The following is a 25,000-nucleotide window of genomic DNA, read 5'->3' as shown; positions in this document are numbered from 1 at the left end:
AAAGTTAAAAGCCATCTGCGCGGTCTTGTTTAGGCCGTCGGAAACATCCTGTTCGGTTATTGCACAGCCCTTGACACACCAACAAATCTCAGACAAACCTCGACCAAGCAAGAGTGCATCAGGAGACATAGCCTGGCTACAAACAGCCCTTGCCCTGACAAAGTTTTCGAACATTGCTAGGCTATGAAACGACGGGCAAGAGTGAACGAGCAGCAACGCCTCTGTGAAATAAGTTTTCATTCATTGTCTATCTCGCCTGATATGCATCATAAACACTGACGAATCTTCACCTGCAACACCAGCGACGTCTTTCATCGCTCGGCCTAGTAATTACTTGCAACACACAGACATATAGAAAAATGGTGACAGCGCACCACATCCACATCCAAACTCAAGTTTCAGAAACCGAAACTAAGCTTCAAACTAGAAACAACAGGCACCGGGCATCAAACTTGCCTGCACGCACGCACGCACGCGCACGCACAGACAGTCAGACAGTCAGTCAGACACACACACACAATCGTCCACTTGTTTTTGATGTCCACTTCGCTCCTGCACCCTGTGTTTATATGCAAAAGTCCCTTCTTTAGATCGCTGTCCACTCAAGAGAGACCCAGCTAATACTTCATGACAAGACAGTTATGGTAGTCCAACTTCTATGCTAACCAGTCCAGAGCTAAATACAAAGCAACATGGAGATACTGTAAAATTGTCAGCTAGACAAGCCGTTAAATCGAGAACCCATTACCAAGTCATGAAGATAGGAATAAGAACAACTACAACAGCCCTGCCATAGATTACCAGGCAGTTACCACAAGCTAAACAGGTTTACACATCGTGAAAAGTGTGCCTTATATTACTCTTTAGGTTAGCCAGACTAGCCACAGACTAGCTTATGACAGTAGGCTACACACTGATTTAGAAAAGTGAGTGACAATACAGACAGACCCTACGTGAAGGAGATGAGATGAAATATTAAAAAAAATAGTGCCACGGCGGACACAATGATTAGTGGAAATCCTCCGGCCCCTACCTTGTCTTGTTCGTAGCGTCTGTGCAACACATCTTGTTAATATCCATATTTGTGTAGTTGCTATCCCATTGTGAACGTATTTCTTGGCGATTGCAGAGACAAATCTGTTCAATTTGTCCCTCTTTTTCTCCGCTCCCCCCTTCTGTCGTTTAATACCTCCTCCTGGTCCTCGATTAATTTTTTTAAGATTGTTGTAAGTAATCCATCCGCGACATCTACCGTCCCCGTTTATCTCTTACTTTGACCAACAAGCTACAAAATGTTGAATCTTCTACGTTCTATTTTTTTTTTTTGGCGGGAGCCGGGTAAATGAAATTCCCACAAGGCAGTGCTTTACTCCAGTTGTCTCAAACACATACAAAATATAGATAGATATACATTTATTTTATTTTAAACATTTTTACATCGTACGAAGATATATTCAGATAAAATAAAATATTGTAATGTAAATGAACCATAATAAAACACATCATCAAGGTCCCACCGTCAGTGTGTAATGTATAGCGAGTTCAGTGGTATATATAGCGAAAAGGTGCCATTAAAACGTCAGTAAGAAGGAACTTTTTAGGGTGACGAGGGAGCGTGATGAGCGACCGTGACTGCTCAGTCTGTGCCTGGTGGGAGCGGAGCGGATTCAACATAGTTGCTATTCAGCAATGGGGGCTGATCGCAAGCGCATTCGTACAAGGAGAATGAAAGCAGAGCGGATCAAATAGTCTTTGGTTAGAAGAATGCCATGATATAAAATGATAGTTTTTAGCAAAAGCGGCGTTTGCACTTTCTCTACTTTTTTAAAGTGGTGGGGACAAATCTGCTCATCAGACAAAGTGCCGGGGACGCGTCCCCACCGTCCCCGGCGGAAATGACGCGCCTGCCCAGGGTTCTATTCTGGGCCCGGTGCTGTTTGCTTCCTTTGTCTTTGTCTTCAGGTGTTCCCCAGGGTTCTATTCTGGGCCCGGTGCTGTTTGCTTCCTTTGTCTTTGTCTTCAGGTGTTCCCCAGGGTTCTATTCTGGGCCCAGTGCCGTTTGCTTCCTTTGTCTTTGTCTTCAGGTGTTCCCCAGGGTTCTGCTCTGGGCCCGGTGCCGTTTGCTTCCTTTGTCTTTGTCTTCAGGTGTTCCCCAGGGTTCTGTTCTGGGCCCGGTGCCGTTTGCTTCCTTTGTCTTTGTCTTCAGGTGTTCCCCAGGGTTCTGTTCTGGGCCCAGTTCTGTTTGCTTCCTTTGTCTTTGTCTTCAGGTGTTCCCCAGGGTTCTGTTCTGGGCCCGGTTGCTTCCTTTGGCTCATATAATCAGAACCTTAAAAGCTGTTTCCTGCCATCGTTGCTCAGATGATGCTCAGCTGTTTTCAGCCTGATGACTTTTCTCAGATCTCTGAGCTGCAGAAAGTCCAAAAACACCGGATGGCAGACACCTTTCTTCAGCTGGACTCAGATAAAACTGGTTCTGGATGTTCTTCCTCAGTCTGACCCACTTAACGTAATCGTGGTGTTGTTCTGATCCAGGATCTGAGTCTGGATCAGCTTGTTGGATCCCAGCGGAGATGGAAATGATTGATTATCTCATCCCGTCCTGATTATTGGAATGACAGAACCTTCCGGAACCTCCCATATTCCACCAGTTCTGGTTTCTTTCCATGGGCTCCGGGTCAGAATCCGGTTCAGAGTTCAGCATCATAACGAAGGTTCACCGTCTACTCAGGTGAACTAACCCTGATGATATTCAGAGTAGAGCTGGAGTCTGATCCAGCATCACTGAGAGAACTGACCTGAAACAGCTCAGCGGCAGCCGTGATAACAGCTGCTCACATACAGCAGACACGTCGCATGCTTGTGAGGACGCTTCTGATTAGCTTTTCTTTCATTTGGTCACAAAGGAAGAGATGGAGGGAATATGGACCTTACCTGAGTGGAAGTTCTGCTGAATTTTAGCCCCGTTTTTAGTCCACTTTACAAAAGAAAACCAGTTCTGATTCTTTTATAAGTCATTAAACTGAATTCAAAGACGTGTTTCAACATTACAACTTATCAAAAACAGGAGTTTTTAACATGCAGATATGTTTTGCTTCTGGTTTTGAGGAGCAGAAATGGATTTAAGGCGGTATTTCTCATATAAAAATCAAAGAACTCAGTCCAGTCTGTTTTAAGGCGGCATTTCTCACCGTCTCGGAACACACGCTCTCTTCCAAGAGCCTGATGCGCTAAGGCATCCAAAAGCAGCAAGTCAGCCGCTGGTTACGCTTCCCATTGACCTTGTTATATACAGAGTCAGATTAACCTTCAGTTAGTGCATAATTTAAGTCCAACAGAATAATGTCAGCATCATTATGGGGTATAATTTATATATTTATCTATATTTGCTTCAAAGTAATTAAATACACAATCCATGAGTCAAGCAAACTTGATTGGAATAACAGCGGACTATTTAAGGAAACTCCTACGACAGGTCTGGATCACTCGTAAATTCTGTTCGTACCTGAAAGAAAACGTAAAAAAAACCTAAAAGATTGGTGAATGTTCTCTTAAATCACTCGTACGCACGACTATAGAACAAATCTGTTCGTACGGACGGTTGTTGCATGAGGCCCGATGACTTTAGATGTGAGAGGGTGTCAGGAGTTAGTCTGCTGGACGGGTTAGAACCGGCTCTAAGCAGGTTTTAAAGGCTTAAAGTTTCTGTTGGAACTGCAGCTCTTTGTGTGATGTGCATTGAAATGACTCATTATTGAGTCTGAACCCAGAAGAAGAAGCTACAGAACCCACTGAGCGGTGTGTGTTGCTGACCTGTTAGCTGCTTGTTGCCGGCTGCCGGGACGATGCGAACGTACGGCGTGGTGAGCTGGGTGACGATTATGGCCGCTGCTCATCCAGGAAGGCGTGCAGAGAGACAGACAGAAACAGAAAGAGACAGAAACAGGCTGTAGCAGAGCTGGTTCTCAAGCAGGAAAATTAGTACATGCAGAGATTTAACCTCCAGTTTCATCTGTGGGTCACATTATGAAGCAGCTGGGAGGCAACTCAACGTTTGGTTCATTTCGAAGGACCTGAAACACCATCAGGATGAAAGATGTTTCCTCCAAACCAGAGAAAGATCTGAGGAAACAGGAGACGGAGGAACCTTCCTCCATCAGAACACAGCCGGTGTTTCTAAAACCCAAAAAGTGACTGATGGCTCCTTTTACTTTTACCCCTAACCCAAACCTACCCTAACCCTAACTCTAACTCTAACCTACCCTAACCCTAACTCTTTACCCCTAACCCCTGCAGCAGATTAAAATAAACCTTCTTTCTCACAGCCAAATGTTTTCTGCTTCAGGGTTCTGTTCTACACGACCCGGTTCTCAAAGACGAGGAAACTTTTAATTGATCTATTACAACTTCTAATCAGTGATGTGATTTATTTCTATCCTGTAATACTTTGATTTTTTTCCATCTTCGCTTTATTTACCATCAGAACAACTCGAGTGTTTCTGAAACCCAACCAGGAAGAACAGCTTGGAAAATGTTAAAACTCTTTTTTAAAACTGGTTTCCTCTCTGACAGTTTGAAGCCAACAAGTTTCATGTTTGGCCCATTTTTACTTCAGACCTGCAGCAGAACATTCAGGGTTCTCAATGCTCCTTCTTCTGAGAACCCTTTACCCTAACCCTAACCCCTAACCCCTGCAGCAGATTAAACCTAACCCTAACCTACCCTAACCCTTTACCCTAACCCTTTACCCCTACCCCTTACCCTAACCCTTTACCCCTAACCCTTTACCCTAACCCCTTACCCCAACCCTTTACCCCTAATCCTTTACCCCTACCCCTTACCCTAACCCTTTACCCCTAACCCTTTACCCTAACCCTTTACCCCAACCCTTTACCCTAACCCTTTACCCCTACCCCTAACTCTAACCCTACCCTCGCTCCTTCTTCTTCCCATTCCAGTGTTTTTATTTCCTGACATTTTCTTCTTCACTGACACCTCGGTTTTCTTCTGGTCCAGACCTCCTGTCTCTTTGAAAAAAGTTGGACTTTAAAATCTTTAAATCTTTAAAAGTTCAACTTTGACATCTTTATGAATGCCTAACTATGATGGAAGTGATACTTGTTGCTGTTTGTTACAGTTAAATATAAATAAAGTTGAGTTAATTCAAGCCTCCAGCAGCTTCATAATGTTTCCCACAGGAGTTCAGAGCACCGCTCAGTTCAACAGGAAGTTGTTTAGTTCATTAAAAACACCTGAAAGAGAAGCTCATTAATCAGCCAATCAATGGTCAGACATTAGTAATCAATCAGACAGCAGGAGCAGAGAGAAAGACGAGTCCGTGCACAGTCCTGATCACTCACAGGTCCAGGTGTTCATACCTGCACCAGGAGTGACTCTAACACGGGATTCAGTGTGTTTGATTCTGCTCACTCAGCTCAGGATTAGGGTTAGATCACTGAGTAAATACTCCAAACCTAAACCTTCCCACTAACTAACCCTAACACAACCCTAACTAACCCTAACCCTAACCATAACCCAACCCTAATTAACCCTAACCAATCCTAACTTTAACCCTCTAACCCAACCCTAACTAACCATAACCCAACCCTTACTAACCCTAACACTAACTAACCATAACCCAACCCTAACTAACCCTAATCCAACCTTAATTAACCATAACCCAACCCTAACTAACCCTAACCCAACCCTAACTAACCATAACCCAATCCTAACTAACCCTAACCCAACCCTAACTAACCCTAAAAACCCTAACCCAACCCTAATCCAACTAACTAACCCTAACCCAACCCTAACTAACCCAACCCTAATTAACCCAACCCTAACTAACCCCGCAGCTGTTACTCCTGAATCCTGAACTACAAACAGATCAAAGGTCTGATGTCTGCAGAACATAATCTAACTAACCCTAACTTTAACCCCCTAACCCAACCATAACCCCTACCACTAACTAACCCTTTCACTGTTTTCCAGCTAAAGTTCATATTTTCGCTGTAAAAACTTCATTTTGTAGTAAATACATGAACATCTTGTGATTTTATTCTGATAAAACGCTTTCAGCTTTAAAAACGTGTTTTTGGATAGATCTTGTTTCACGTGCACATGTGTTCTGTTGGTGTGAAACAGTCCGGTTAACATTCAGCAGACGCGTGGCGCTCCTTTACATTTCCATCAGGCTGCTCGCTGTTAGTGCTGCACGGCATCATGGGAAAGTAGGGGGAGGGAAGCCAACCCCTCCCAGGGGGGACGGGGTTGGCTGCTGCCGCGTGACTGACAGGTGTCGGGGGACCGAGAGAACCAATCAGCATCTGGTGTCGTTAGCCACCAGAACTGAGCTCCAATAAAAGCTGATTAAAGAGTGTGTGTGTGTGTGTGTGAGTGTGTGTGTGTGTGTGTGTGTGTGTGTGTGTGCATGTGCATGTGTGTGTGTGTGATTACTCTGGATGTTCACCAGGGGAGATAACTGCTTTCAGCTTGTTTAGCTGTTGTGTTACTGCTCTCAGTCGACCACACAGTCATTAGCACGCTTTAGCGTAGCGTTAGCAGAACAGAGGATGTGTGTTTTCTGGGTCTTCAGAGGACATATTGTGATGTTACTGACAGACAGATGTCAGCTATGAGCAGTTGGGCTGACTTTGTAGTTCAGGACAGTTTCTTTTTGAAGAAAATGGGTTTAACTCCCTCTGGGCTTCCGTAGTTCAGCCTCAGCATTATCCTCCCGCAGGGACACAAACGGCATGTTGGGAAACCCAGTAAAGGCCCAGTTTCTGCTGCTGGTGGAACCGGTTCGGAGTCAGACCTGGAACAAACCACTTTACCCACAATGCATTTCGCTCCTGCCCAAGCCAAAATCAGCCGGCCTGAAGCTGATTTCTCTTAAGCTCTAAACTCTGTAAACTTTAGCAACATTTGAAACATTTTCAGGCGAGAAAGTAGTCGTTTAGATCCCCAACGTGTTGAAAACCTGACAAAATACCGGCTGTTTACAATTTTGTTCCCACGAATTCGGCGCTACTAAAGCTAGCCGCAGTGAGCAACGCAAACTCGCATACTAACTCAAAAAGTTAGTACGAGTAGTAGGAGAAGTATGCGGTTTCAAACACAGGCTATGTGTCCGTATGACAGAAGGGGACTCGGTGGGAGGAGCTTACAGGAGGGGAGGGGCTTACAGAAGGGGACTCGGTGGGAGGAGCTTACAGGAGGGCAGGGGCTTACAGAAGGAGACCCGATGGGACGAGTTTACAGATTAAACAGATGTTACTCAACGGACCTCTGGTCCAACGGAACCATGCAGCTGGACATGAATCTGACGGAGCATTTTATCAACGATGAGTTGGCTCTGAGAAGTTTGATGTGTTTAAAGAACATTATAATACCATTTTTCATGACAAGATAAATGTCCCTGCACTATGTCAGTATTTGTTTTATAATCAGTAGGTACACAGTAATCCGTTACTACTTTATAAATAAGTCATTCGTTTCTGTTGACATTTCGTCACCACAAAAGTAAACAAAGCAAAAAAAGAAATAAAGGAAGGATAATCCAACAAATTCTGACCCAAACAGGTAGAGACTCTTCACTCTTCTCCAAAAAGGCTTAAAAAATGTCTCGGATGTGTCAGAATAGAACATAAATCCAGTGACCCAACCAGCAAACAATGCTAGTGGCTAACGCAGCGCACCTGTTCCTTTAACAATTCATATTACCTTGATTGCCACTGCAACAGAACAATAAAGAATAAATATAATAAATTATTAATTTTAATTGATAAAAAACCTACTTATTTATTAAGTTTTGATCATAAATGGATCCAACAGGCTAACAATGCTAACGGCTAACAGAGCTAGCTGCTGTCTTACCTTTAGTGGCCACTCGGACGCAGTCGATCTTTGTCTCCTGTTGGAGGAAAAGCAAATTAGTTTCTGTCAACACGACATGCGAGCTGTGACATCTGGAAACTTCCTGCACACACACACACAGACGTGCGCGCACACAGACGTGCGCACACACAGACGTGCGCACACACAGACGTGCGCACACACTGATCGTAAACAGAGTAGACAGAAGGCAAATGGCTGTGGATCAGTGCCTGTGCTGGCATTTAACAACCAACACACACACGTGCACGCACATGCACACACACACACGTGCACACACACACACACACGTGCACACACACACACACAGGCTGAGGAAGGGTTCAGTGAGAGGCGAGCGAGAACATCTTGCATCTTTCTGCTTTTAACAAACAAGCGACAAATTAACCACAAGAGTTCATGAATATTCATTCTCACACACACATGCGCATGCACGTGCACAGCGGCGAGCCTCTGTGGCGGGGCGACACTAAAAAGCACTATTGTCGCTGCATTATTCAGCACACACACACACCAATTAAAGCTCCCAGCATCAATAATTAACACACAACACAAAACGATCAGCGAGTGTGAGTAAAGCTGAGCAGTTATCTTATCAACACACACACGCGTGCACGTGCACGCACACAGCCTGCCGGGGCTGCTGGAACTATCTGCACTGCATTAAACTGCTGTGTGAGACCTCTGCGTCTCGCTTTGTGGCTTTTATGACAGAACAGAACAAAAAGCTGCAGCACAGAACGGAACAGTGTCACAGAGTGTCGAGCTCTGCTGCTCGCTGTGATTGGATGTGTTGACACCTGCCACTTCTCCAAAAAAAACCCACTCTGCCTCCTCTGTGACCAACCCAGCGCTTCTCTGCACTGCACGGCGGCTCCAACGCTCACAATTAGCATGAAAAGCTGCTCGACATGTGGAACACACATGTGGACTTCCTGTGGATGTCTCTGCTGTCCATCCAGAACAAACCTCATATGAATTCAGCCCCAAACAATCCAAAACAAGCTGAAAACAAGCTGAAAACAACCCGCAGCAGTGATGAGACGGGTTCTGAATAATCCCTGCTCACACTGATGATCTTTCCTGCTACTCGTAGGTCCAGTCCCCCTCATTTCAGGGTCCATGATGTTTGGGACAGAGTAATGGTGGGTCCATGATGTTTGGGACAGAGTAATGGTGGGTCCATGATGTTTGGGACAGAGTAATGGTGGGTCCATGATGTTTGGGACAGAGTAATGGTGGGTCCATGATGTTTGGGACAGAGTAATGGTGGGTCCGTGATGTTTGGGACAGAGTAATGGTGGGTCCGTGATGTTTGGGACAGAGTAATGGTGGGTCCATGATGTTTGGGACAGAGTAATGGTGGGTCCGTGATGTTTGGGACAAAGTAATGGTGGGTCCATGATGTTTGGGACAGAGTAATGGTGGGTCCATGATGTTTGGGACAGAGTAATGGTGGGTCCGTGATGTTTGGGACAGAGTAATGGTGGGTCCATGATGTTTGGGACAGAGTAATGGTGGGTCCATGATGTTTGGGACAGAGTAATGGTGGGTCCGTGATGTTTGGGACAGAGTAATGGTGGGTCCGTGATGTTTGGGACAGAGTAATGGTGGGTCCGTGATGTTTGGGACAGAGTAATGGTGGGTCCGTGATGTTTGGGACAGAGTAATGGTGGGTCCGTGATGTTTGGGACAGAGTAATGGTGGGTCCGTGATGTTTGGGACAGAGTAATGGTGGGTCTATGATGTTTGGGACAGATTAATGGTGGGTCCATGATGTTTGGGACAGAGTAATGGTGGGTCCATGATGTTTGGGACAGAGTAATGGTGGGTCCATGATGTTTGGGACAGAGTAATGGTGGGTCCATGATGTTTGGGACAGAGTAATGGTGGGTCCATGATGTTTGGGACAGAGTAATGGTGGGTCCATGATGTTTGGGACAGAGTAATGGCGGGTCCGTGATGTTTGGGACAGAGTAATGGTGGGTCTATGATGTTCGGGACAGAGTAATGGTGGGTCCGTGATGTTTGGGACAGAGTAATGGCGGGTCTGTGATGTTTGGGACAGAGTAATGGTGGGTCCATGATGTGTTGGACAGAGTAATGGCGGGTCCGTGATGTTTGGGACAGAGTAATGGTGGGTCCGTGATGTTTGGGACAGAGTAATGGTGGGTCTGTGATGTTTGGGACAGAGTAATGGTGGGTCTATGATGTTTGGGACAGAGTAATGGTGGGTCTATGATGTTTGGGACAGAGTAATGGTGGGTCCATGATGTTTGGGACAGAGTAATGGTGGGTCTATGATGTTTGGGACAGAGTAATGGTGGGTCCATGATGTTTGGGACAGAGTAATGGTGGGTCTATGATGTTTGGGACAGAGTAATGGTGGGTCTGTGATGTTTGGGACAGAGTAATGGTGGGTCCATGATGTTTGGGACAGAGTAATGGTGGGTCTATGATGTTTGGGACAGAGTAATGGTGGGTCCGTGATGTTTGGGACAGAGTAATGGTGGGTCCGTGATGTTTGGGACAGAGTAATGGTGGGTCCGTGATGTTTGGGACAGAGTAATGGTGGGTCCGTGATGTTTGGGACAGAGTAATGGTGGGTCCATGATGTTTGGGACAGAGTAATGGTGGGTCCGTGATGTTTGGGACAGAGTAATGGTGGGTCCGTGATGTTTGGGAGAAAGTAATGGTGGGTCCATGATGTTTGGGACAGAGTAATGGTGGGTCCATGATGTTTGGGACAGAGTAATGGTGGGTCCATGATGTTTGGGACAGAGTAATGGTGGGTCCGTGATGTTTGGGACAGAGTAATGGTGGGTCCGTGATGTTTGGGAGAAAGTAATGGTGGGTCCATGATGTTTGGGACAGAGTAATGGTGGGTCCATGATGTTTGGGACAGAGTAATGGTGGGTCTATGATGTTTGGGACAGAGTAATGGTGGGTCCGTGATGTTTGGGACAGAGTAATGGTGGGTCCATGATGTTTGGGACAGAGTAATGGTGGGTCCATGATGTTTGGGACAGAGTAATGGTGGGTCCGTGATGTTTGGGACAGAGTAATGGTGGGTCCATGATGTTTGGGACAGAGTAATGGTGGGTCCATGATGTTTGGGACAGAGTAATGGTGGGTCTATGATGTTTGGGACAGAGTAATGGTGGGTCTATGATGTTTGGGACAGAGTAATGGTGGGTCCATGATGTTTGGGACAGAGTAATGGTGGGTCCATGATGTTTGGGACAGAGTAATGGTGGGTCCATGATGTTTGGGACAGATTAATGGTGGGTCCATGATGTTTGGGACAGAGTAATGGTGGGTCTATGATGTTTGGGACAGAGTAATGGTGGGTCTATGATGATTGGGACAGAGTAATGGTGGGTCCATGATGTTTGGGACAGAGTAATGGTGGGTCCATGATGTTTGGGACAGAGTAATGGTGGGTCCATGATGTTTGGGACAGAGTAATGGTGGGTCTATGATGTTTGGGACAGAGTAATGGTGGGTCCATGATGTTTGGGACAGATTAATGGTGGGTCCGTGATGTTTGGGACAGAGTAATGGTGGGTCCATGATGTTTGGGACAGAGTAATGGTGGGTCCATGATGTTTGGGACAGAGTAATGGTGGGTCCGTGATGTTTGGGACAGAGTAATGGTGGGTCCATGATGTTTGGGACAGAGTAATGGTGGGTCTATGATGTTTGGGACAGAGTAATGGTGGGTCCGTGATGTTTGGGACAGAGTAATGGTGGGTCCATGATGTTTGGGACAGAGTAATGGTGGGTCCATGATGTTTGGGACAGAGTAATGGTGGGTCCGTGATGTTTGGGACAGGGTAATGGTGGGTCCATGATGTTTGGGACAGAGTAATGGTGGGTCCATGATGTTTGGGACAGGGTAATGGTGGGTCCGTGATGTTTGGGACAGAGTAATGGTGGGTCCGTGATGTTTGGGACAGAGTAATGGTGGGTCTATGATGTTTGGGACAGAGTAATGGTGGGTCCATGATGTTTGGGACAGAGTAATGGTGGGTCCATGATGTTTGGGACAGAGTAATGGTGGGTCCATGATGTTTGGGACAGAGTAATGGTGGGTCCATGATGTTTGGGACAGAGTAATGGTGGGTCCATGATATTTGGGACAGAGTAATGGTGGGTCCATGATGTGTTGGACAGAGTAATGGTGGGTCCATGATGTTTGGGACAGAGTAATGGTGGGTCCGTGATGTTTGGGACAGACTAATGGTGGGTCTATGATGTTTGGGACAGAGTAATGGTGGGTCCTTGATGTTTGGGACAGAGTAATGGTGGGTCTATGATGTTTGGGACAGAGTAATGGTGGGTCCATGATGTGTTGGACAGAGTAATGGTGGGTCCATGATGTTTGGGACAGACTAATGGTGGGTCTATGATGTTTGGGACAGAGTAATGGTGGGTTCATGATATTTGGGACAGAGTAATGGTGGGTCCATGATATTTGGGACAGAGTAATGGTGGGTCCATGATGTTTGGGACAGAGTAATGGTGGGTCCATGATATTTGGGACAGAGTAATGGTGGGTCCATGATGTTTGGGACAGAGTAATGGTGGGTCCATGATATTTGGGACAGAGTAATGGTGGGTCCATGATATTTGGGACAGAGTAATGGTGGGTCTATGATGTGTTGGACAGAGTAATGGTGGGTCCATTAAAGCAGCCATGTTTAGCACTTTGTTGGACCGGTTCACCACAGGAACCAGTTCAGTTAAGACCCTGTTAATCAGATTCTCCTCTTGGTTAGAAGGTCCATTTACTCAGATTGGGTTAACACATGTGGTGGACTCGTGTTCAGTGCAGAGGAGGAATCCATAACTATGTTACCGTGGTAACCGTGTTACCTGCGAACAGGTGAACTCACCCCGTTAGCCGTGCTGACAGCCTGATAGTAGATCCCATAGCTCTTATGAGGCAGCAGAGGAGCGTTCCAGTAACCGTTGTAGGTCCTGTTGTCACCTGTACGAGCACAAATAAACAGCTTAACCAACCAGTGGAACACAGCAAGTTAAATCTTTAACTAACATTCAGAACATTAGAGACTTTACCAGTCTGCTTTCCAGAACATTTGTCTTTAAGATGTTTCTATGTTGCATATCTTTCACAGCTGCTCAGACTCTGTTAAAAGTTGGATGCCTGACAGCTTTCTCCACCTTAATCCAGAGGAAACAGAGTCCTGGGGCCTCATGTACAAAGTGGCATACGCTCTTTTTCACGTCAACAATCAGATGTATCAAGAGCGAAATGATCGTGGAAATGTGCGGTGCCTCACGCCAACTTCAGGGCTGGCGTACGCACTTTTCTACAGCTGTTCATTCTTTGACGACACTTAGAGGTGATGTTGGGAAACTGTTATAATAAATAAATGTGAAAACAATTAGTCCTCACATAGTGATGTGCACATCTGAGACACATTAACAATTAACACACCCATGTGTCTGCAGTTACACGAGTGGATATAAAAGCAGCGCAAAGTTGTTTCACGTTCTGGAGTCAGAGCATCTAAACCACATATTTTTGCTCAGTGACCAACTGACTCACTGTGAAATACCACTGATCTAACATCCGTAACACAGTTAGACGGCGACACTTCCCTACTGATGTAATACATGAATATATAACTAATTAATAAGTCACCTGCTAATATAAGTGGTGCTTAAGTTACAAGTTAAGGTGACAATTTAAAAACATAATAGTCAGCGAGTAGCTAAAAGTAGCTGAATGGATCATTTCTTACCTGAACACCAAGTGTTTGTTCACCGAATCATGAATCATTTTGTCTACAGGTGTCCCACAAGGATTATTCCTTGGCTCATTATTATTGACCTGGTATATAATGATCTTCCATCTATGTGTTCTAACTGCAACATCCAGATGTTTGCAGATGATGCTGTGATTTATGTGCATGGTGTTAGTATGATAGAGATTGCTGATTAAGTTACAAATTCTGTGTGTTCAGGCTTCTTAGATCCGAGCTGTTTGGGACTAAAAGGTAGAGCTAGATGTTTTTACATCAGGGGAAGAGGCCACAGTTGGATCTGAATACAAGCATATGGAGTTGGGATTGATTCCAAACTTTCCTTTAAAAATGAAAACGGTCTGTAACAGGGTCAGATTTAACCTCATTCATTAGAAATGAGATGTCAACAGAGGCAGCCACGATGTACGTGCGCTCTGTGGTCATTTACTACTAAAGGGTTACTTCTTACTTCAGATTTTTGAAAATAAGTCCGCTCAGATGGTTTGTAAACATAAGAAAAGATACATATCGATGTACAGGAGATTGTGCCATTCCTCTAAAGAACAGTTCATTGGTTAGACTCTGTACTCTCTGTAAAAGCTAAACTGAACTGGAGCTCAGTTCCAGCAGCCATCAGAGAACCAGTTAATTCAAAGCTCAATAAATGGTTAAATAGTCCTCAGTTCAACAGTTTTTCTGCCTAAAACCCATATTTTTTGATGAATTTTACATTTTTTATTCTGTATTCTGTGTAAATGTTTTAGATAATGATGTCATAATCTTCTTCTTTAGGGTTGGACTACAGATGAAAAATAGCATTTTGGCTAACTGGCACGTTTACAGCTAATGTGCATTGTCCCTGTCAAATAACAGAAAAACAAACTAACTGTCAGTTAGTCAATAAGTTGACCTACTAGTTAGCTCATTAACTACTTGACATCATCGTGTTCATTTGGTTACAGACTAACAAGTGGACTGACCAATGATTTAACTAGTTAAATGGATAGTTAGCATGCTAACTGTATGAGTGAATAAGCGACTGACCGACACAGAAGGGCATGGCGGCCTTCAGCTCGCTCATCGGCAGCTCGGCGCTGAAGTAATACTGGGAGTTGAGCAGCGTGGCGTTCTGGAAGTGAATGGGCACCGGATAACAGCGCAGGATCTCTGCAGTACCCCTCCTCTGCCTGCGGGGGCGCTCCTCCTCCACCACCACCTGGTACTTACTGCAGACAGACAGACGGGTCACAGGGTTTAACACAACATTACATTCACCACAGCTCACCTGAAGGCTACCTTACCTAGGAACTAACTCTGAGACCAGAGGCAGAATTCAGTGGAGTCGGCATGTTAAACAGATAAATATATATACTGGTTATTATATTGGTCAGTTAGGGAACAAGTTTCACCTGATTCATGTTGGTGGGTCAGTTTTTTGCTAAGCTAAGCGGCTGCTAGCTTAGCTTATGTTAATCAGTCAGTTAACCAGCTGCTTTTCAGTTGTTGCAGCCTGTTAACTCAGTAACTTGAGAATAAATATATCTAGTCAGTGAGTTGATGTTTTTATCAGGAAGCTGACCACTGATAGTAAATACCAGGTTGTTAGTCATCTGGTTAGTTGGCTTCTTCAATTCAATTCAATTCATTTTTATTTATATAGCGCCAAATACAACAAATGTCATCTCAAGGCACTTAGATAATAAAGTCCAATTCAAGCCAATTGGAATTCAATTAATTGTAATCATAATTATTAATCTTAATGGTTAAGTTTCAGTGGTTTAAATGTTGCCCTGACTGGGGGTTCTTATTGTTCACCTGGTTTCTCACTGAGCTGAGAGGTTAGTTTGTGTTCTGAGTGCTTTGATGAGTATCTGTCCAGCGGCATTGTGGGTAATGTAGTACCCAGACTTCTGCAGCAGCAGCTGCTGGTTTGGAGCCTCGACGCTGTCCCATTAAAGAGCTTCTTGTGCTGTCTGTTGGTTCATTATTCAGCTCCACAGAAAGGTCAGAGCACCCCACCCTCCTCCACCCCTCCACCCCTCATTTTTATGAAGTCTCTGCATGTCGAGGCTGTAACTTTATAACGTTCTGACATTAAAGGGATAATTCATGTCCCCGTTAGAGCCCAGATCCAGGTAAGGAGGCAGAAAACAAAGCTGAGTTATAACTGAGGAATCTTCCCTCCATCTGGCTGTCAGCTGATTATAATTGAATATAAATTCCCGCCTGTTAAAGGGCAAAGAAATACCAGCTATTTATCTGTTGATGTGATGGAGGAGTTTCTCATTGTTGCTGCGAAGATGTAAAGCTCCCTGATAACCGAGAGAGTGTTTTATTAAAGTTTCAGTCTGCTGAGCAGAAAGGGCATCAGCAGCTCAGAGATATGAGGAGACACGAGTTTATGGTAAATTCTGTGATAACTCCAGTGAAACAACGGTGATAACTGTAGAGAAACACAAAGGATGGAAACATTCAGCTCCTTCAAACAGGCTTCATTTAAAAAACCGCAGAATGTGAACCATAACAAACCCAAACTGTTCGGTAACCACCTCTGATGGAACATTCGTCAGGAAATTTACAAGAACTCTGCTGGTTCCACAGATTTTTCATTGATTCGTGTTTCTGCTCATCAGACAACAGCTGCTTTTAATGGTTTACATCCCAAGGAATTCTTTATTTTTCACAAGGAAAGTTTTCCACCTGCGGGCAAAGTGCACAGATCTGATTTAAAATGGACGAAGACTAAAATCTGCTGATTTTACATAATTTTTATTAAAAACTTACAAAGCTCTACCGTGATGTTACAGAACAGTCAAAAATACTACAATTCTGACAGTTCCCAGTTGGAAAGCTCAACATGAAGGCCATTTAAAGCTTCCATATTGTGTAAAACTCCTTCTTCCTGTTCCTGGGAGCATATATCAGGGCGTCTGAGGTGTAAAACTCCTTCTTCCTGTTTCTGGGAGCATATATCAGGGCGTCTGAAGTGTAAAACTCCTTCTTGCTGTTCCTGGGAGCATATATCAGGGCGTCTGAGGTGTAAAACTCCTTCTTCTTGTTCCTGGGAGCATATATCGGGGCGTCTGAGGTGTAAAACTCCTTCTTCCTGTTCCTGGGAGCATATATCGGGGCGTCTGAGGCGTAAAACTCCTTCTTCCTGTTCCTGGGAGCATATATCAGGGCGTCTGAGGTGTAAAACTCCTTCTTCCTGTTCCTGGGAGCATATATCAGGGCGTCTGAGGTGTAAAACTCCTTCTTCCTGTTCCTGGGAGCATATATCAGGGCGTCTGAGGTGTAAAACTCCTTCTTCCTGTTCCTGGGAGCATATATCAGGGCGTCTGAGGGGTAAAACTCCTCATATATATCAGCATATATCATATATAATGCAGCACGGCTCATGGGAACAGGTTCAGGACAGAAGTCGTACATCACCCCCCCCCCCCCCCCCCCCCCCCACAGGGTGTGGACCCTGAAACTGCTGTATTGTCACATTTCCTGCCGGACAGGAAACTAATGGAGGGCAGGAAGCACACAAACACGTGCACACACACACGTGCACACACACACGTGCACGGTGCATTGTTGAGCTCCCACAGAAAGCAGATCCCATCGTTTCTCTTCTTCTCTGCTCCCACTCACTTCTGTCTTCTTTGTCTCTTCTTCTTCTTCTTCTCTGTCTCTGACAAACCGTCTCCAATCACGTTTCTCCGCGCTCACGCCACGCCGCTCGCCGCGCGCGTGTGTGACAGTAATCTGATGACAGCCGCAGGTTGCCCGCGGCAGCACCTTTTGTCCCGCGCTGAGAGGCCGCGGCGGCGGAGCGTTGGCGCCCGCGGGCCGACGCACGCCGAGACAAAGACGAGTTAAATATAAACGCTGGGACGTATCTGCCAGCAGCATCGGCTCAATCTGAGGATTTCACTTCAGCTATCGGGTCAATTTACACACCGTGCATCACACGCACACGTGCACGGCGTGCACACCTCCAGCTGCAGAGGAGGAGCAGAACATCCTGCTTCCTGTTCAGAGCTCCTAACTGAGACCTGCTGGAAGGAACCAACCAGCAGAACCTCCGAGGTTAGAGTCCTTATTGGACCGTGCGTCCTGGTCTCGTGTTTCTGTGACATCATCATGACATCATCAGGTTCTGCTCCAATTCAAAGTGCACATCCAGGCGAGGACGGTCAGAGAGCCCGGGTGTGTTCTTGCTCCCCCCATATTACCCAACATGCATCTCTGTCCGATGCTTGCTCCTTGGCCCAGTATGTCGAGCCGGTTATTTCAAATTTAGCTGCCAAATAAAACACGACAGAAGCAACTTTTCGCAACGAAATTTGATCTGGATTACCAGTGCACACCAGTAACCACTCCGGTGAGTTGATGATTTTGAAAACGGACGTTTTTGGTGCTTTTACGGACCTTTTTGGACATGCACCATGCTTGCTATTCTGAAGCAGGTGGAGAAGAATCAAAATTAGGCAAATACCGGAGACAGCAGTAAAATTAAAAAAAGCGGTGAGGGGGGTTCTAAAACACTGCAGACGACTCAGAAATGAGGCTTAATGTTGAAAATACCGCAGTTCCCCTTTAAGCCAAAGTAAAACCCATTCTGAAACAGCAATCCATGCATTTGTGACCTCACGGCTGGACTACTGTAATTTACTTTATACAGGTGTCAGTGATTCGTGCATTTCCCAGCTTCAGAGGGTTCAAAATGCTGCTGCACGACTGTTAACAGGTACACGAAAATTTGACCATATTTCCTGTTTTAGCTTCTTTACACTGGTTGCCAGTATATTTTAAAATCCTTTTATTTGCTTTTAAAGCTCCTAATGGCCTTGCCCCTCCCTACCTGTCTGAACGACCTTCCTTTGGACATAAGACCGGCCTCTTCACTTGCTGTTTTTAAATCCCTTCTTCATTTCTTCTTTTTTCTTTGGCCTTTGGCACAATCTGAGATGTTTGACTTTGTTTTATTGTGTTTATATTTTAATTACTTTAGTACTGCTTTTATACCTTTCTATTTTATGATTGTGTATCGCACTTTGGTCCTGTGGGTGTATAAAGTGCTTTATAAATAAAGTTGGTATGGTAAGATGCATCTGGGCGTGACTTATGCGGACTTGGGGCATCCTAGTATCCCAGAATGCACTGCAGTCCAGACGAAGGAAAGATTTCCAACTGACTCTGGGAGTGTGAACATGAGGTAACGGGGGTTCGCTGCTTAAATATCAGGTTAATTCGCAGTTAAAGTCGATCTAAAACATTTTCGGAGCATCAACTCAGTTCTTCTGTTTCCTCCTACCAGCCGACCAGCCGGTCCAGTTTTCAGTTTTTCTTTCTGTTTCTGTTCGCCACTCGCTGAAAACAAACCACGGACACTTCTGACCCAAACTTACGTAACGGTGAAGTAACCTGAGAAGAGTTCAGCTTCCACTTCACCGAGCAGCTGCTGCCCCGACACAGAGTAACCCAACTCAATCCTTGAACTTTTGAACCGAATTTGCCAAGAACACAAAGTCCAGATTTGGCATACTTGAGAAATGGCTTCTGACCGGCAGTGGAGCTCCACAGGGCTCCACCTCAGGCCCACTTCTACTTCCTGTACAGCAGCTCTAGTCGGGCCTTTTTTTCTTATTTCTAACCTAAAAAACGCTCTGTAAGATGATACATAGTAAAGCTCAGGCTGTCTTTATTCAGCCTGTTTTATATTTAAGTTTCCTTTTCCTTTTCTACTCCCCAGGCTTCAGGTACCAACACACGACTCTTTCCAGGTGTTTCTGCCTTGCGTTTACCTGTTGGGTTTCTGTCAGATGTTCCTTTTGTTCCGATCGTTTCAACATTTTTTGGACTTTTTGTACTGACTTAAAAGGGTTAGGGGTAACCCTAACTAACTAGCTAACCCTTACCCTATAAAAGATGGCTGGAGCATTCATGATGTTACTTATTGTACAGTTTAACCCTCCTGTTGTCTTGTTAACCCTCCTGTTGTCCTGTTTAACCCTCCTGTTGTCCTGTTTAACCCTCCTGTTGTCCTGTTTAACCCTCCTGTTGTCCTGTTTAACCCTCCTGTTGTCCTGTTGAACCCTCCTGTTGTCCTGTTTAACCCCCCTGTTGTCCTGTTTAACCCTCCTGTTGTCCTGTTTAACCCCCCTGTTGTCCTGTTTAACCCTCCTGTTGTCCTGTTTAACCCTCCTGTTGTCCTGTTTAACCCCCCTGTTGTCCTGTTTAACCCTCCTGTTGTCCTGTTTAACCCCCCTGTTGTCCTGTTTAACCCTCCTGTTGTCCTGTTTAACCCCCCTGTTGTCCTGTTTAACCCTCCTGTTGTCCTGTTTAACCCCCCTGTTGTCCTGTTTAACCCTCCTGTTGTCCTGTTTAACCCTCCTGTTGTCCTGTTTAACCCCCCTGTTGTCCTGTTTAACCCTCCTGTTGTCCTGTTTAACCCTACTGTTGTCCTGTTTAACCCTCCTGTTGTCCTGTTTAACCCTCCTGTTGTCCTGTTTAACCCTCCTGTTGTCCTGTTTAACCCTCCTGTTGTCCTGTTTAACCCTCCTGTTGTCCTGTTAACCCTCCTGTTGTCCTGTTAACCCTCCTGTTGTCCTGTTTAACCCTCCTGTTGTCCTGTTTAACCCTCCTGTTGTCCTGTTTAACCCTCCTGTTGTCCTGCGGGTCCAAAGTGACCCACGACCATGTTTAGCTGTAGAAAAAATACCTTAAACTATCTTTTTCCAACTTGAAATTTTATGACTTCCTTTAGAAATGCGTTAGAAATCATTAGAAAAAGTCAGACTTTATTTTTGTTTATGTTTCCATGTGGGCTGTACACCACTAGGGTACAAAGATTGTCTTTTGGGTCATTTTTGACCCGTGAATTATAAAAACATTTAAACACCAGAAAAAAGTTCACTGTTTTTTTTAACTGTTTTTTTAACAGTTTTTTAACAGTTTTTTTAATATAATTAATTCAGAAGTAATTACTTCACATTTATATAATAGCAATAATAAACCTTTATTATGTAAAAGAATACTGACCAAAAAAAAAAAAAAGTGTAATCCTGAAAACTGGTGATTGTCTTTTTGTATTGTGTAACAAAAAACTACATGATAAAAAATGTATTGAATTGAGTTGAATAGATCAATAACAGGTGGTTTCATCATACTAAATAGATTTTGGATTTAAAATTCAATTAAGTTGCTTTATTTTGGGGCTTTGGTAGGGCGGGTCATTTCTGACCCGTAGGACAAAGGGAGTAAACACAATGTTAAGACCAAACAAGGGTTAAAGGTGAAATATCCAGATTCTCTGGGTGTGTTTGTCCAGTTTCAGTCAGCCTACTGTTTCAGTACACATATTCTGTATTTTAAAAGTCTGGTTCTGGTCCAACTGGATCAACAGAACCCATTCAGGACCACCGGACCGGACTACAACCCTCCCTGAAGTCCACATGAACTTTACCGTTCATGAAACAGTAAAGTTTCAGGAACCAGGAGGTCCATGTTTCTGCTCAGTTTGTGTAGAAATGAATGAGAATCTTTCTTCTTCAGGACGGTGAGAGTTTAATAAACAGACGGGGCGTGTGTGACTGACACATTAGCTGTGTGGGATTACCATGCTAATCCTCGGTGTTAGCAGCAGGCTCTGATTAGCCCTGCCTGCTGATTGTTAATTAACTAAATCCCTTGTTACAGCCCGACAACAGAGCCCAGACAGCTGTTGACATGACAACTGTAACCGAGGATACCGCCTCCCTGCAGGCTCGGTGACTTAAAAAACTGTGTTAACACTGGTGGGATGGTGCATTTGGTCAGGATACCTGTTGGTTTAGCTCTATATACAGATACAGAGAGTTCCTCTGTTGGTCCCAGAGGGAAATAGTTTAGCAGGTTAGCTGTAAGCTAGCAGCAGATGCTAGCAAACAATGCTTTCTCATCAGCAGTGATGGACCAAGCCGGAGATGTACACAGCGGAACTCGTAGTAATGCATGTGTACCGTTAATTAGAAGGAGTTTTACACCTCAGACGCCCTGATATATGCTCCCAGGAACAGGAAGAAGGAGTTTTACACCTCAGACGCCCTGATATATGCTCCCGGGAACAGGAAGAAGGAGTTTTACACCTCAGACGCCCTGATATATGCTCCCAGGAACAGGAAGAAGGAGTTTTACACCTCAGACGCCCTGATATATGCTCCCAGGAACAGGAAGAAGGAGTTTTACACCTCAGACGCCCTGATATATGCTCCCAGGAACAGGAAGAAGGAGTTTTACACCTCAGACGCCCTGATATATGCTCCCGGGAACAGGAAGAAGGAGTTTTACACCTCAGACGCCCTGATATATGCTCCCAGGAACAGGAAGAAGGAGTTTTACACCTCAGACGCCCTGATATATGCTCCCAGGAACAGGAAGAAGGAGTTTTACACCTCAGACGCCCTGATATATGCTCCCAGGAACAGGAAGAAGGAGTTTTACACCTCAGACGCCCTGATATATGCTCCCAGGAACAGGAAGAAGGAGTTTTACACCTCAGACGCCCTGATATATGCTCCCAGGAACAGGAAGAAGGAGTTTTACCTCAGACGCCCTGATATATGCTCCCAGGAACAGGAAGAAGGAGTTTTACACCTCAGGCGCCCTGATATATGCTCCCAGGAACAGGAAGAAGGAGTTTTACACTTCAGACGCCCCGATATATGCTCCCAGGAACAGGAAGAAGGAGTTTTACACCTCAGACGCCCTGATATATGCTCCCAGGAACAGGAAGAAGGAAGTTTTACACAGTATGGAAGCTTTAATGTTTAACGTGTGACTGGAGAACCTCGATGGGACTGGGTATCTGAAGGTCTTACCTGACAGGAGCGCCGCGGCTCTGGGCCGGCTTCAGCAGAACTGTGACGGTGGAGTCAGTCTGGTTCAGAGGAGACTCCTGGTCATACGCTGGCATCAGAGGAGCTGAGGAGGACAGTTGCATTAAGTAGGCATAGAAAATGTACGGATGTTAGCATAAACACAGTATTGATGTTAGCATAAACACAGTATGGATGTTAGCATAAACACAGCACCGGGGGGTACCTGAGATCTTGGTGGTGAACTGCGTGATGACCGGGGGCCCGAAGCCTTTAACGGTGGACGCTCTGATGGTGAAGGAGTAGGTGGAGCCTGGATAGAGGCCGGTGAACACGTGGCCCGTCTCATTGGCCGGTTTGAACACCTTGCCGCTCTGATTGGACAGGTCAAACTCTGTGTCGAAGGAGCTCAGGGCTTTGTAGGCAATCTGGGGAGGAGAGCAGTATCAGTTTTACAGGGGATGATGGGAACCGGAGCGGTTTCCACATGGTGATCGACTGGTTTTATCTGGACTCCTGCAGCAAAGCCTTCTGGGAGCCGTAGTTCTCACCTCGTACTTCCGGATCAGCCCGTACGTCTGCAGCGGCTCCCTCCAGCTCAGACTGATCTGCTGCTCGTAGCTGCTGCCCAGGATGGAGTCCACCGGGACGGCTCCGGGAACTGAAACCACAAAGCTCACCGTCAGTCACCTGCCCGGCCGGCAGAACCGGACGGCGGGTGTCGGGCTCCTACCGTCCTCGTCGGTCAGGACCAGCAGCTCGGCGCTCTCCTGGCGGCCCTCGGGGTTACTCAGGATGAGCCTCAGGCTGACGTTGGTGAACGGCGGAAGGTTACGCACGGTGTGCTGCGGCGCGGCGCTCAGAGTGTCGTACACCACCTCCTCCTTCCCCGGCTCCCTGCAGGAGTTACACAGTCAGCTGTGCCCAGCGGCCCTCTGTCCTTGTTTACCTGTCGGCCCCTCCCCGGCTTACCTGCTGGGGGACCCTGCAGGTCTGTAGTGGTACTGCACCGTCAGGTTGTAGCTGTAGCAGCGAGTCACGTTGTATCCGAACGGCTCCCATCGTACCGTCACCTGTTTGGACTGGATGTCGACCACCTCAAGATGGCGCGGGCCGTGCATCGGATCTAGGGATGGGAATTGATAATATTTTTAGGATTCCAATTCCATTTTCGATTCTGCTTAACGATTCGGTTCTTTGTCGGTTCCCTTATCGATTCTCATTTGGAGAAAAAGGACAACAAACCGGTCGATTAGCATCAACTTTGTTTAGTTTAGAAGTAACACGAGTCATGAGCTCACAAACCCAACAACGGTGAGGTCCACATTGGTCTATCCTGGCCTGGGTAATTTAACTCTTCCTGCTCTGGTGAAAGGAGAAGCTGGAGGTAGAGGTGAACTGGGGGTAGTACCACCAGCCTCTGGCTCTGAGCCAGTCAGGCTCTGTCTCTCATGATTTCATCTAAATGTAATGCCTGAGAAGGCATTCATTTAACCTTAACCGTTACTAACAGCAGCTTTTACAATCAGGCAAATGGTGCTAACATGATAGGCAGTGTTTGTTTGTTAGTTAGTTACCTGCAGTGTTAGCCGAGGACATACTAACGTTGTTAGTTAGTTAGTTAGTTACCTGCAGTGTTAGCCGAGGACATACTAACGTTGTTAGTTAGTTAGTTAGTTACCTGCAGTGTTAGCCGAGGACATGCTAACGTTGCTAACGTTGCTGGGTTCAGATTCACCAACGTTAGTCCGGAGCAGATCGAAAATGCGACATTCATTCATAGTTATTGCATGTTGGTAGTATTTCCTCAATTTGGTGAAATATTCACTTTGCAAGTTGCCCTGTTGTCGTCTTTTTTAGGGATGTGTAACCAAACTTTTGAGCGTTTGTACCGCTTGGGCGCCATGTTTACTGTTGGCTGCTGGCTGCGCTGGACTCGCCACGCAACGTTGCGTGGTGACGTCATTCGCGCCCACTGGAATCGATAAGGGAATCGTTTGCAAAATCGCCAAAACGATTCCAAGGAATTGAAACACTGGGAACCGGTTCTCAACAAGAACCGGTTTATTGATTCCCATCCCTAATCGGATCTGACACAAACAGAAACGTGTGATCAGCGGTACGAGGTGTCACCGCCATCCATCAGAAACCATCCCAAACCCGAGTCAGAGCCAGGAGGACTGTGTTTAAACTCTGAGATTTAAGAGGCAACAGGACTTCCTCGCCATCACAACGTGACAAAATGGATGGCGTGGAAGACAACAACGGTGGTTTTTTATCACTATAAACCAGGAAACACTGATGAAGAGGATCTACTGCCGACCCCCACCACTCATTTCAGGGTGGAGTTGGCCAATCGGCAGATGAAAGGCCCGATCAGCTGACCCACACTTAAAGGACGCTCAGGACGGGGGATTAGATCCAAGAGACGTTTCAGTGCAATCTGTTCTTTTTTTAATTGGCTCCATATGGACTAACTTGGAATTT

General features: G+C 45.6%; 1 protein-coding gene across 9 annotated transcripts in view; it reads right to left on the bottom strand.

Annotated features, from left to right (window-relative positions):
- LOC142370192 (receptor-type tyrosine-protein phosphatase mu-like) overlaps positions 1–25,000 on the bottom strand; it is a 198,147-nt gene that overhangs the window by 65,251 nt on the left and 107,896 nt on the right. For 5 of the 9 annotated variants that reach the window (XM_075452655.1, XM_075452657.1, XM_075452656.1 and 2 more), the window contains exons 10-18: positions 23,486–23,639; positions 23,247–23,410; positions 23,065–23,174; positions 22,740–22,941; positions 22,517–22,619; positions 14,712–14,893; positions 12,792–12,886; positions 7,876–7,912; positions 3,811–3,885 (exon numbers count right to left, since the gene is read on the bottom strand). In XM_075452655.1, the coding sequence (XP_075308770.1) occupies positions 3,811–3,885; positions 7,876–7,912; positions 12,792–12,886; positions 14,712–14,893; positions 22,517–22,619; positions 22,740–22,941; positions 23,065–23,174; positions 23,247–23,410; positions 23,486–23,639 (1,122 nt within the window). The remainder of the gene's footprint in view (positions 1–3,810; positions 3,886–7,875; positions 7,913–12,791; positions 12,887–14,711; positions 14,894–22,516; positions 22,620–22,739; positions 22,942–23,064; positions 23,175–23,246; positions 23,411–23,485; positions 23,640–25,000) is intronic. The other 4 variants (XM_075452660.1, XM_075452661.1, XM_075452662.1 and 1 more) reach the window with 1 other exon arrangement.

The sequence above is a fragment of the Odontesthes bonariensis genome, chromosome 20 (genome assembly GCF_027942865.1).
Source record: "Odontesthes bonariensis isolate fOdoBon6 chromosome 20, fOdoBon6.hap1, whole genome shotgun sequence".
In the NCBI taxonomy this organism is placed as follows: Eukaryota; Metazoa; Chordata; class Actinopteri; order Atheriniformes; family Atherinopsidae; genus Odontesthes; species Odontesthes bonariensis.
Note: the sequence above shows the minus strand (reverse complement) of the source record. Positions and strands in the feature narration are given on the sequence as shown.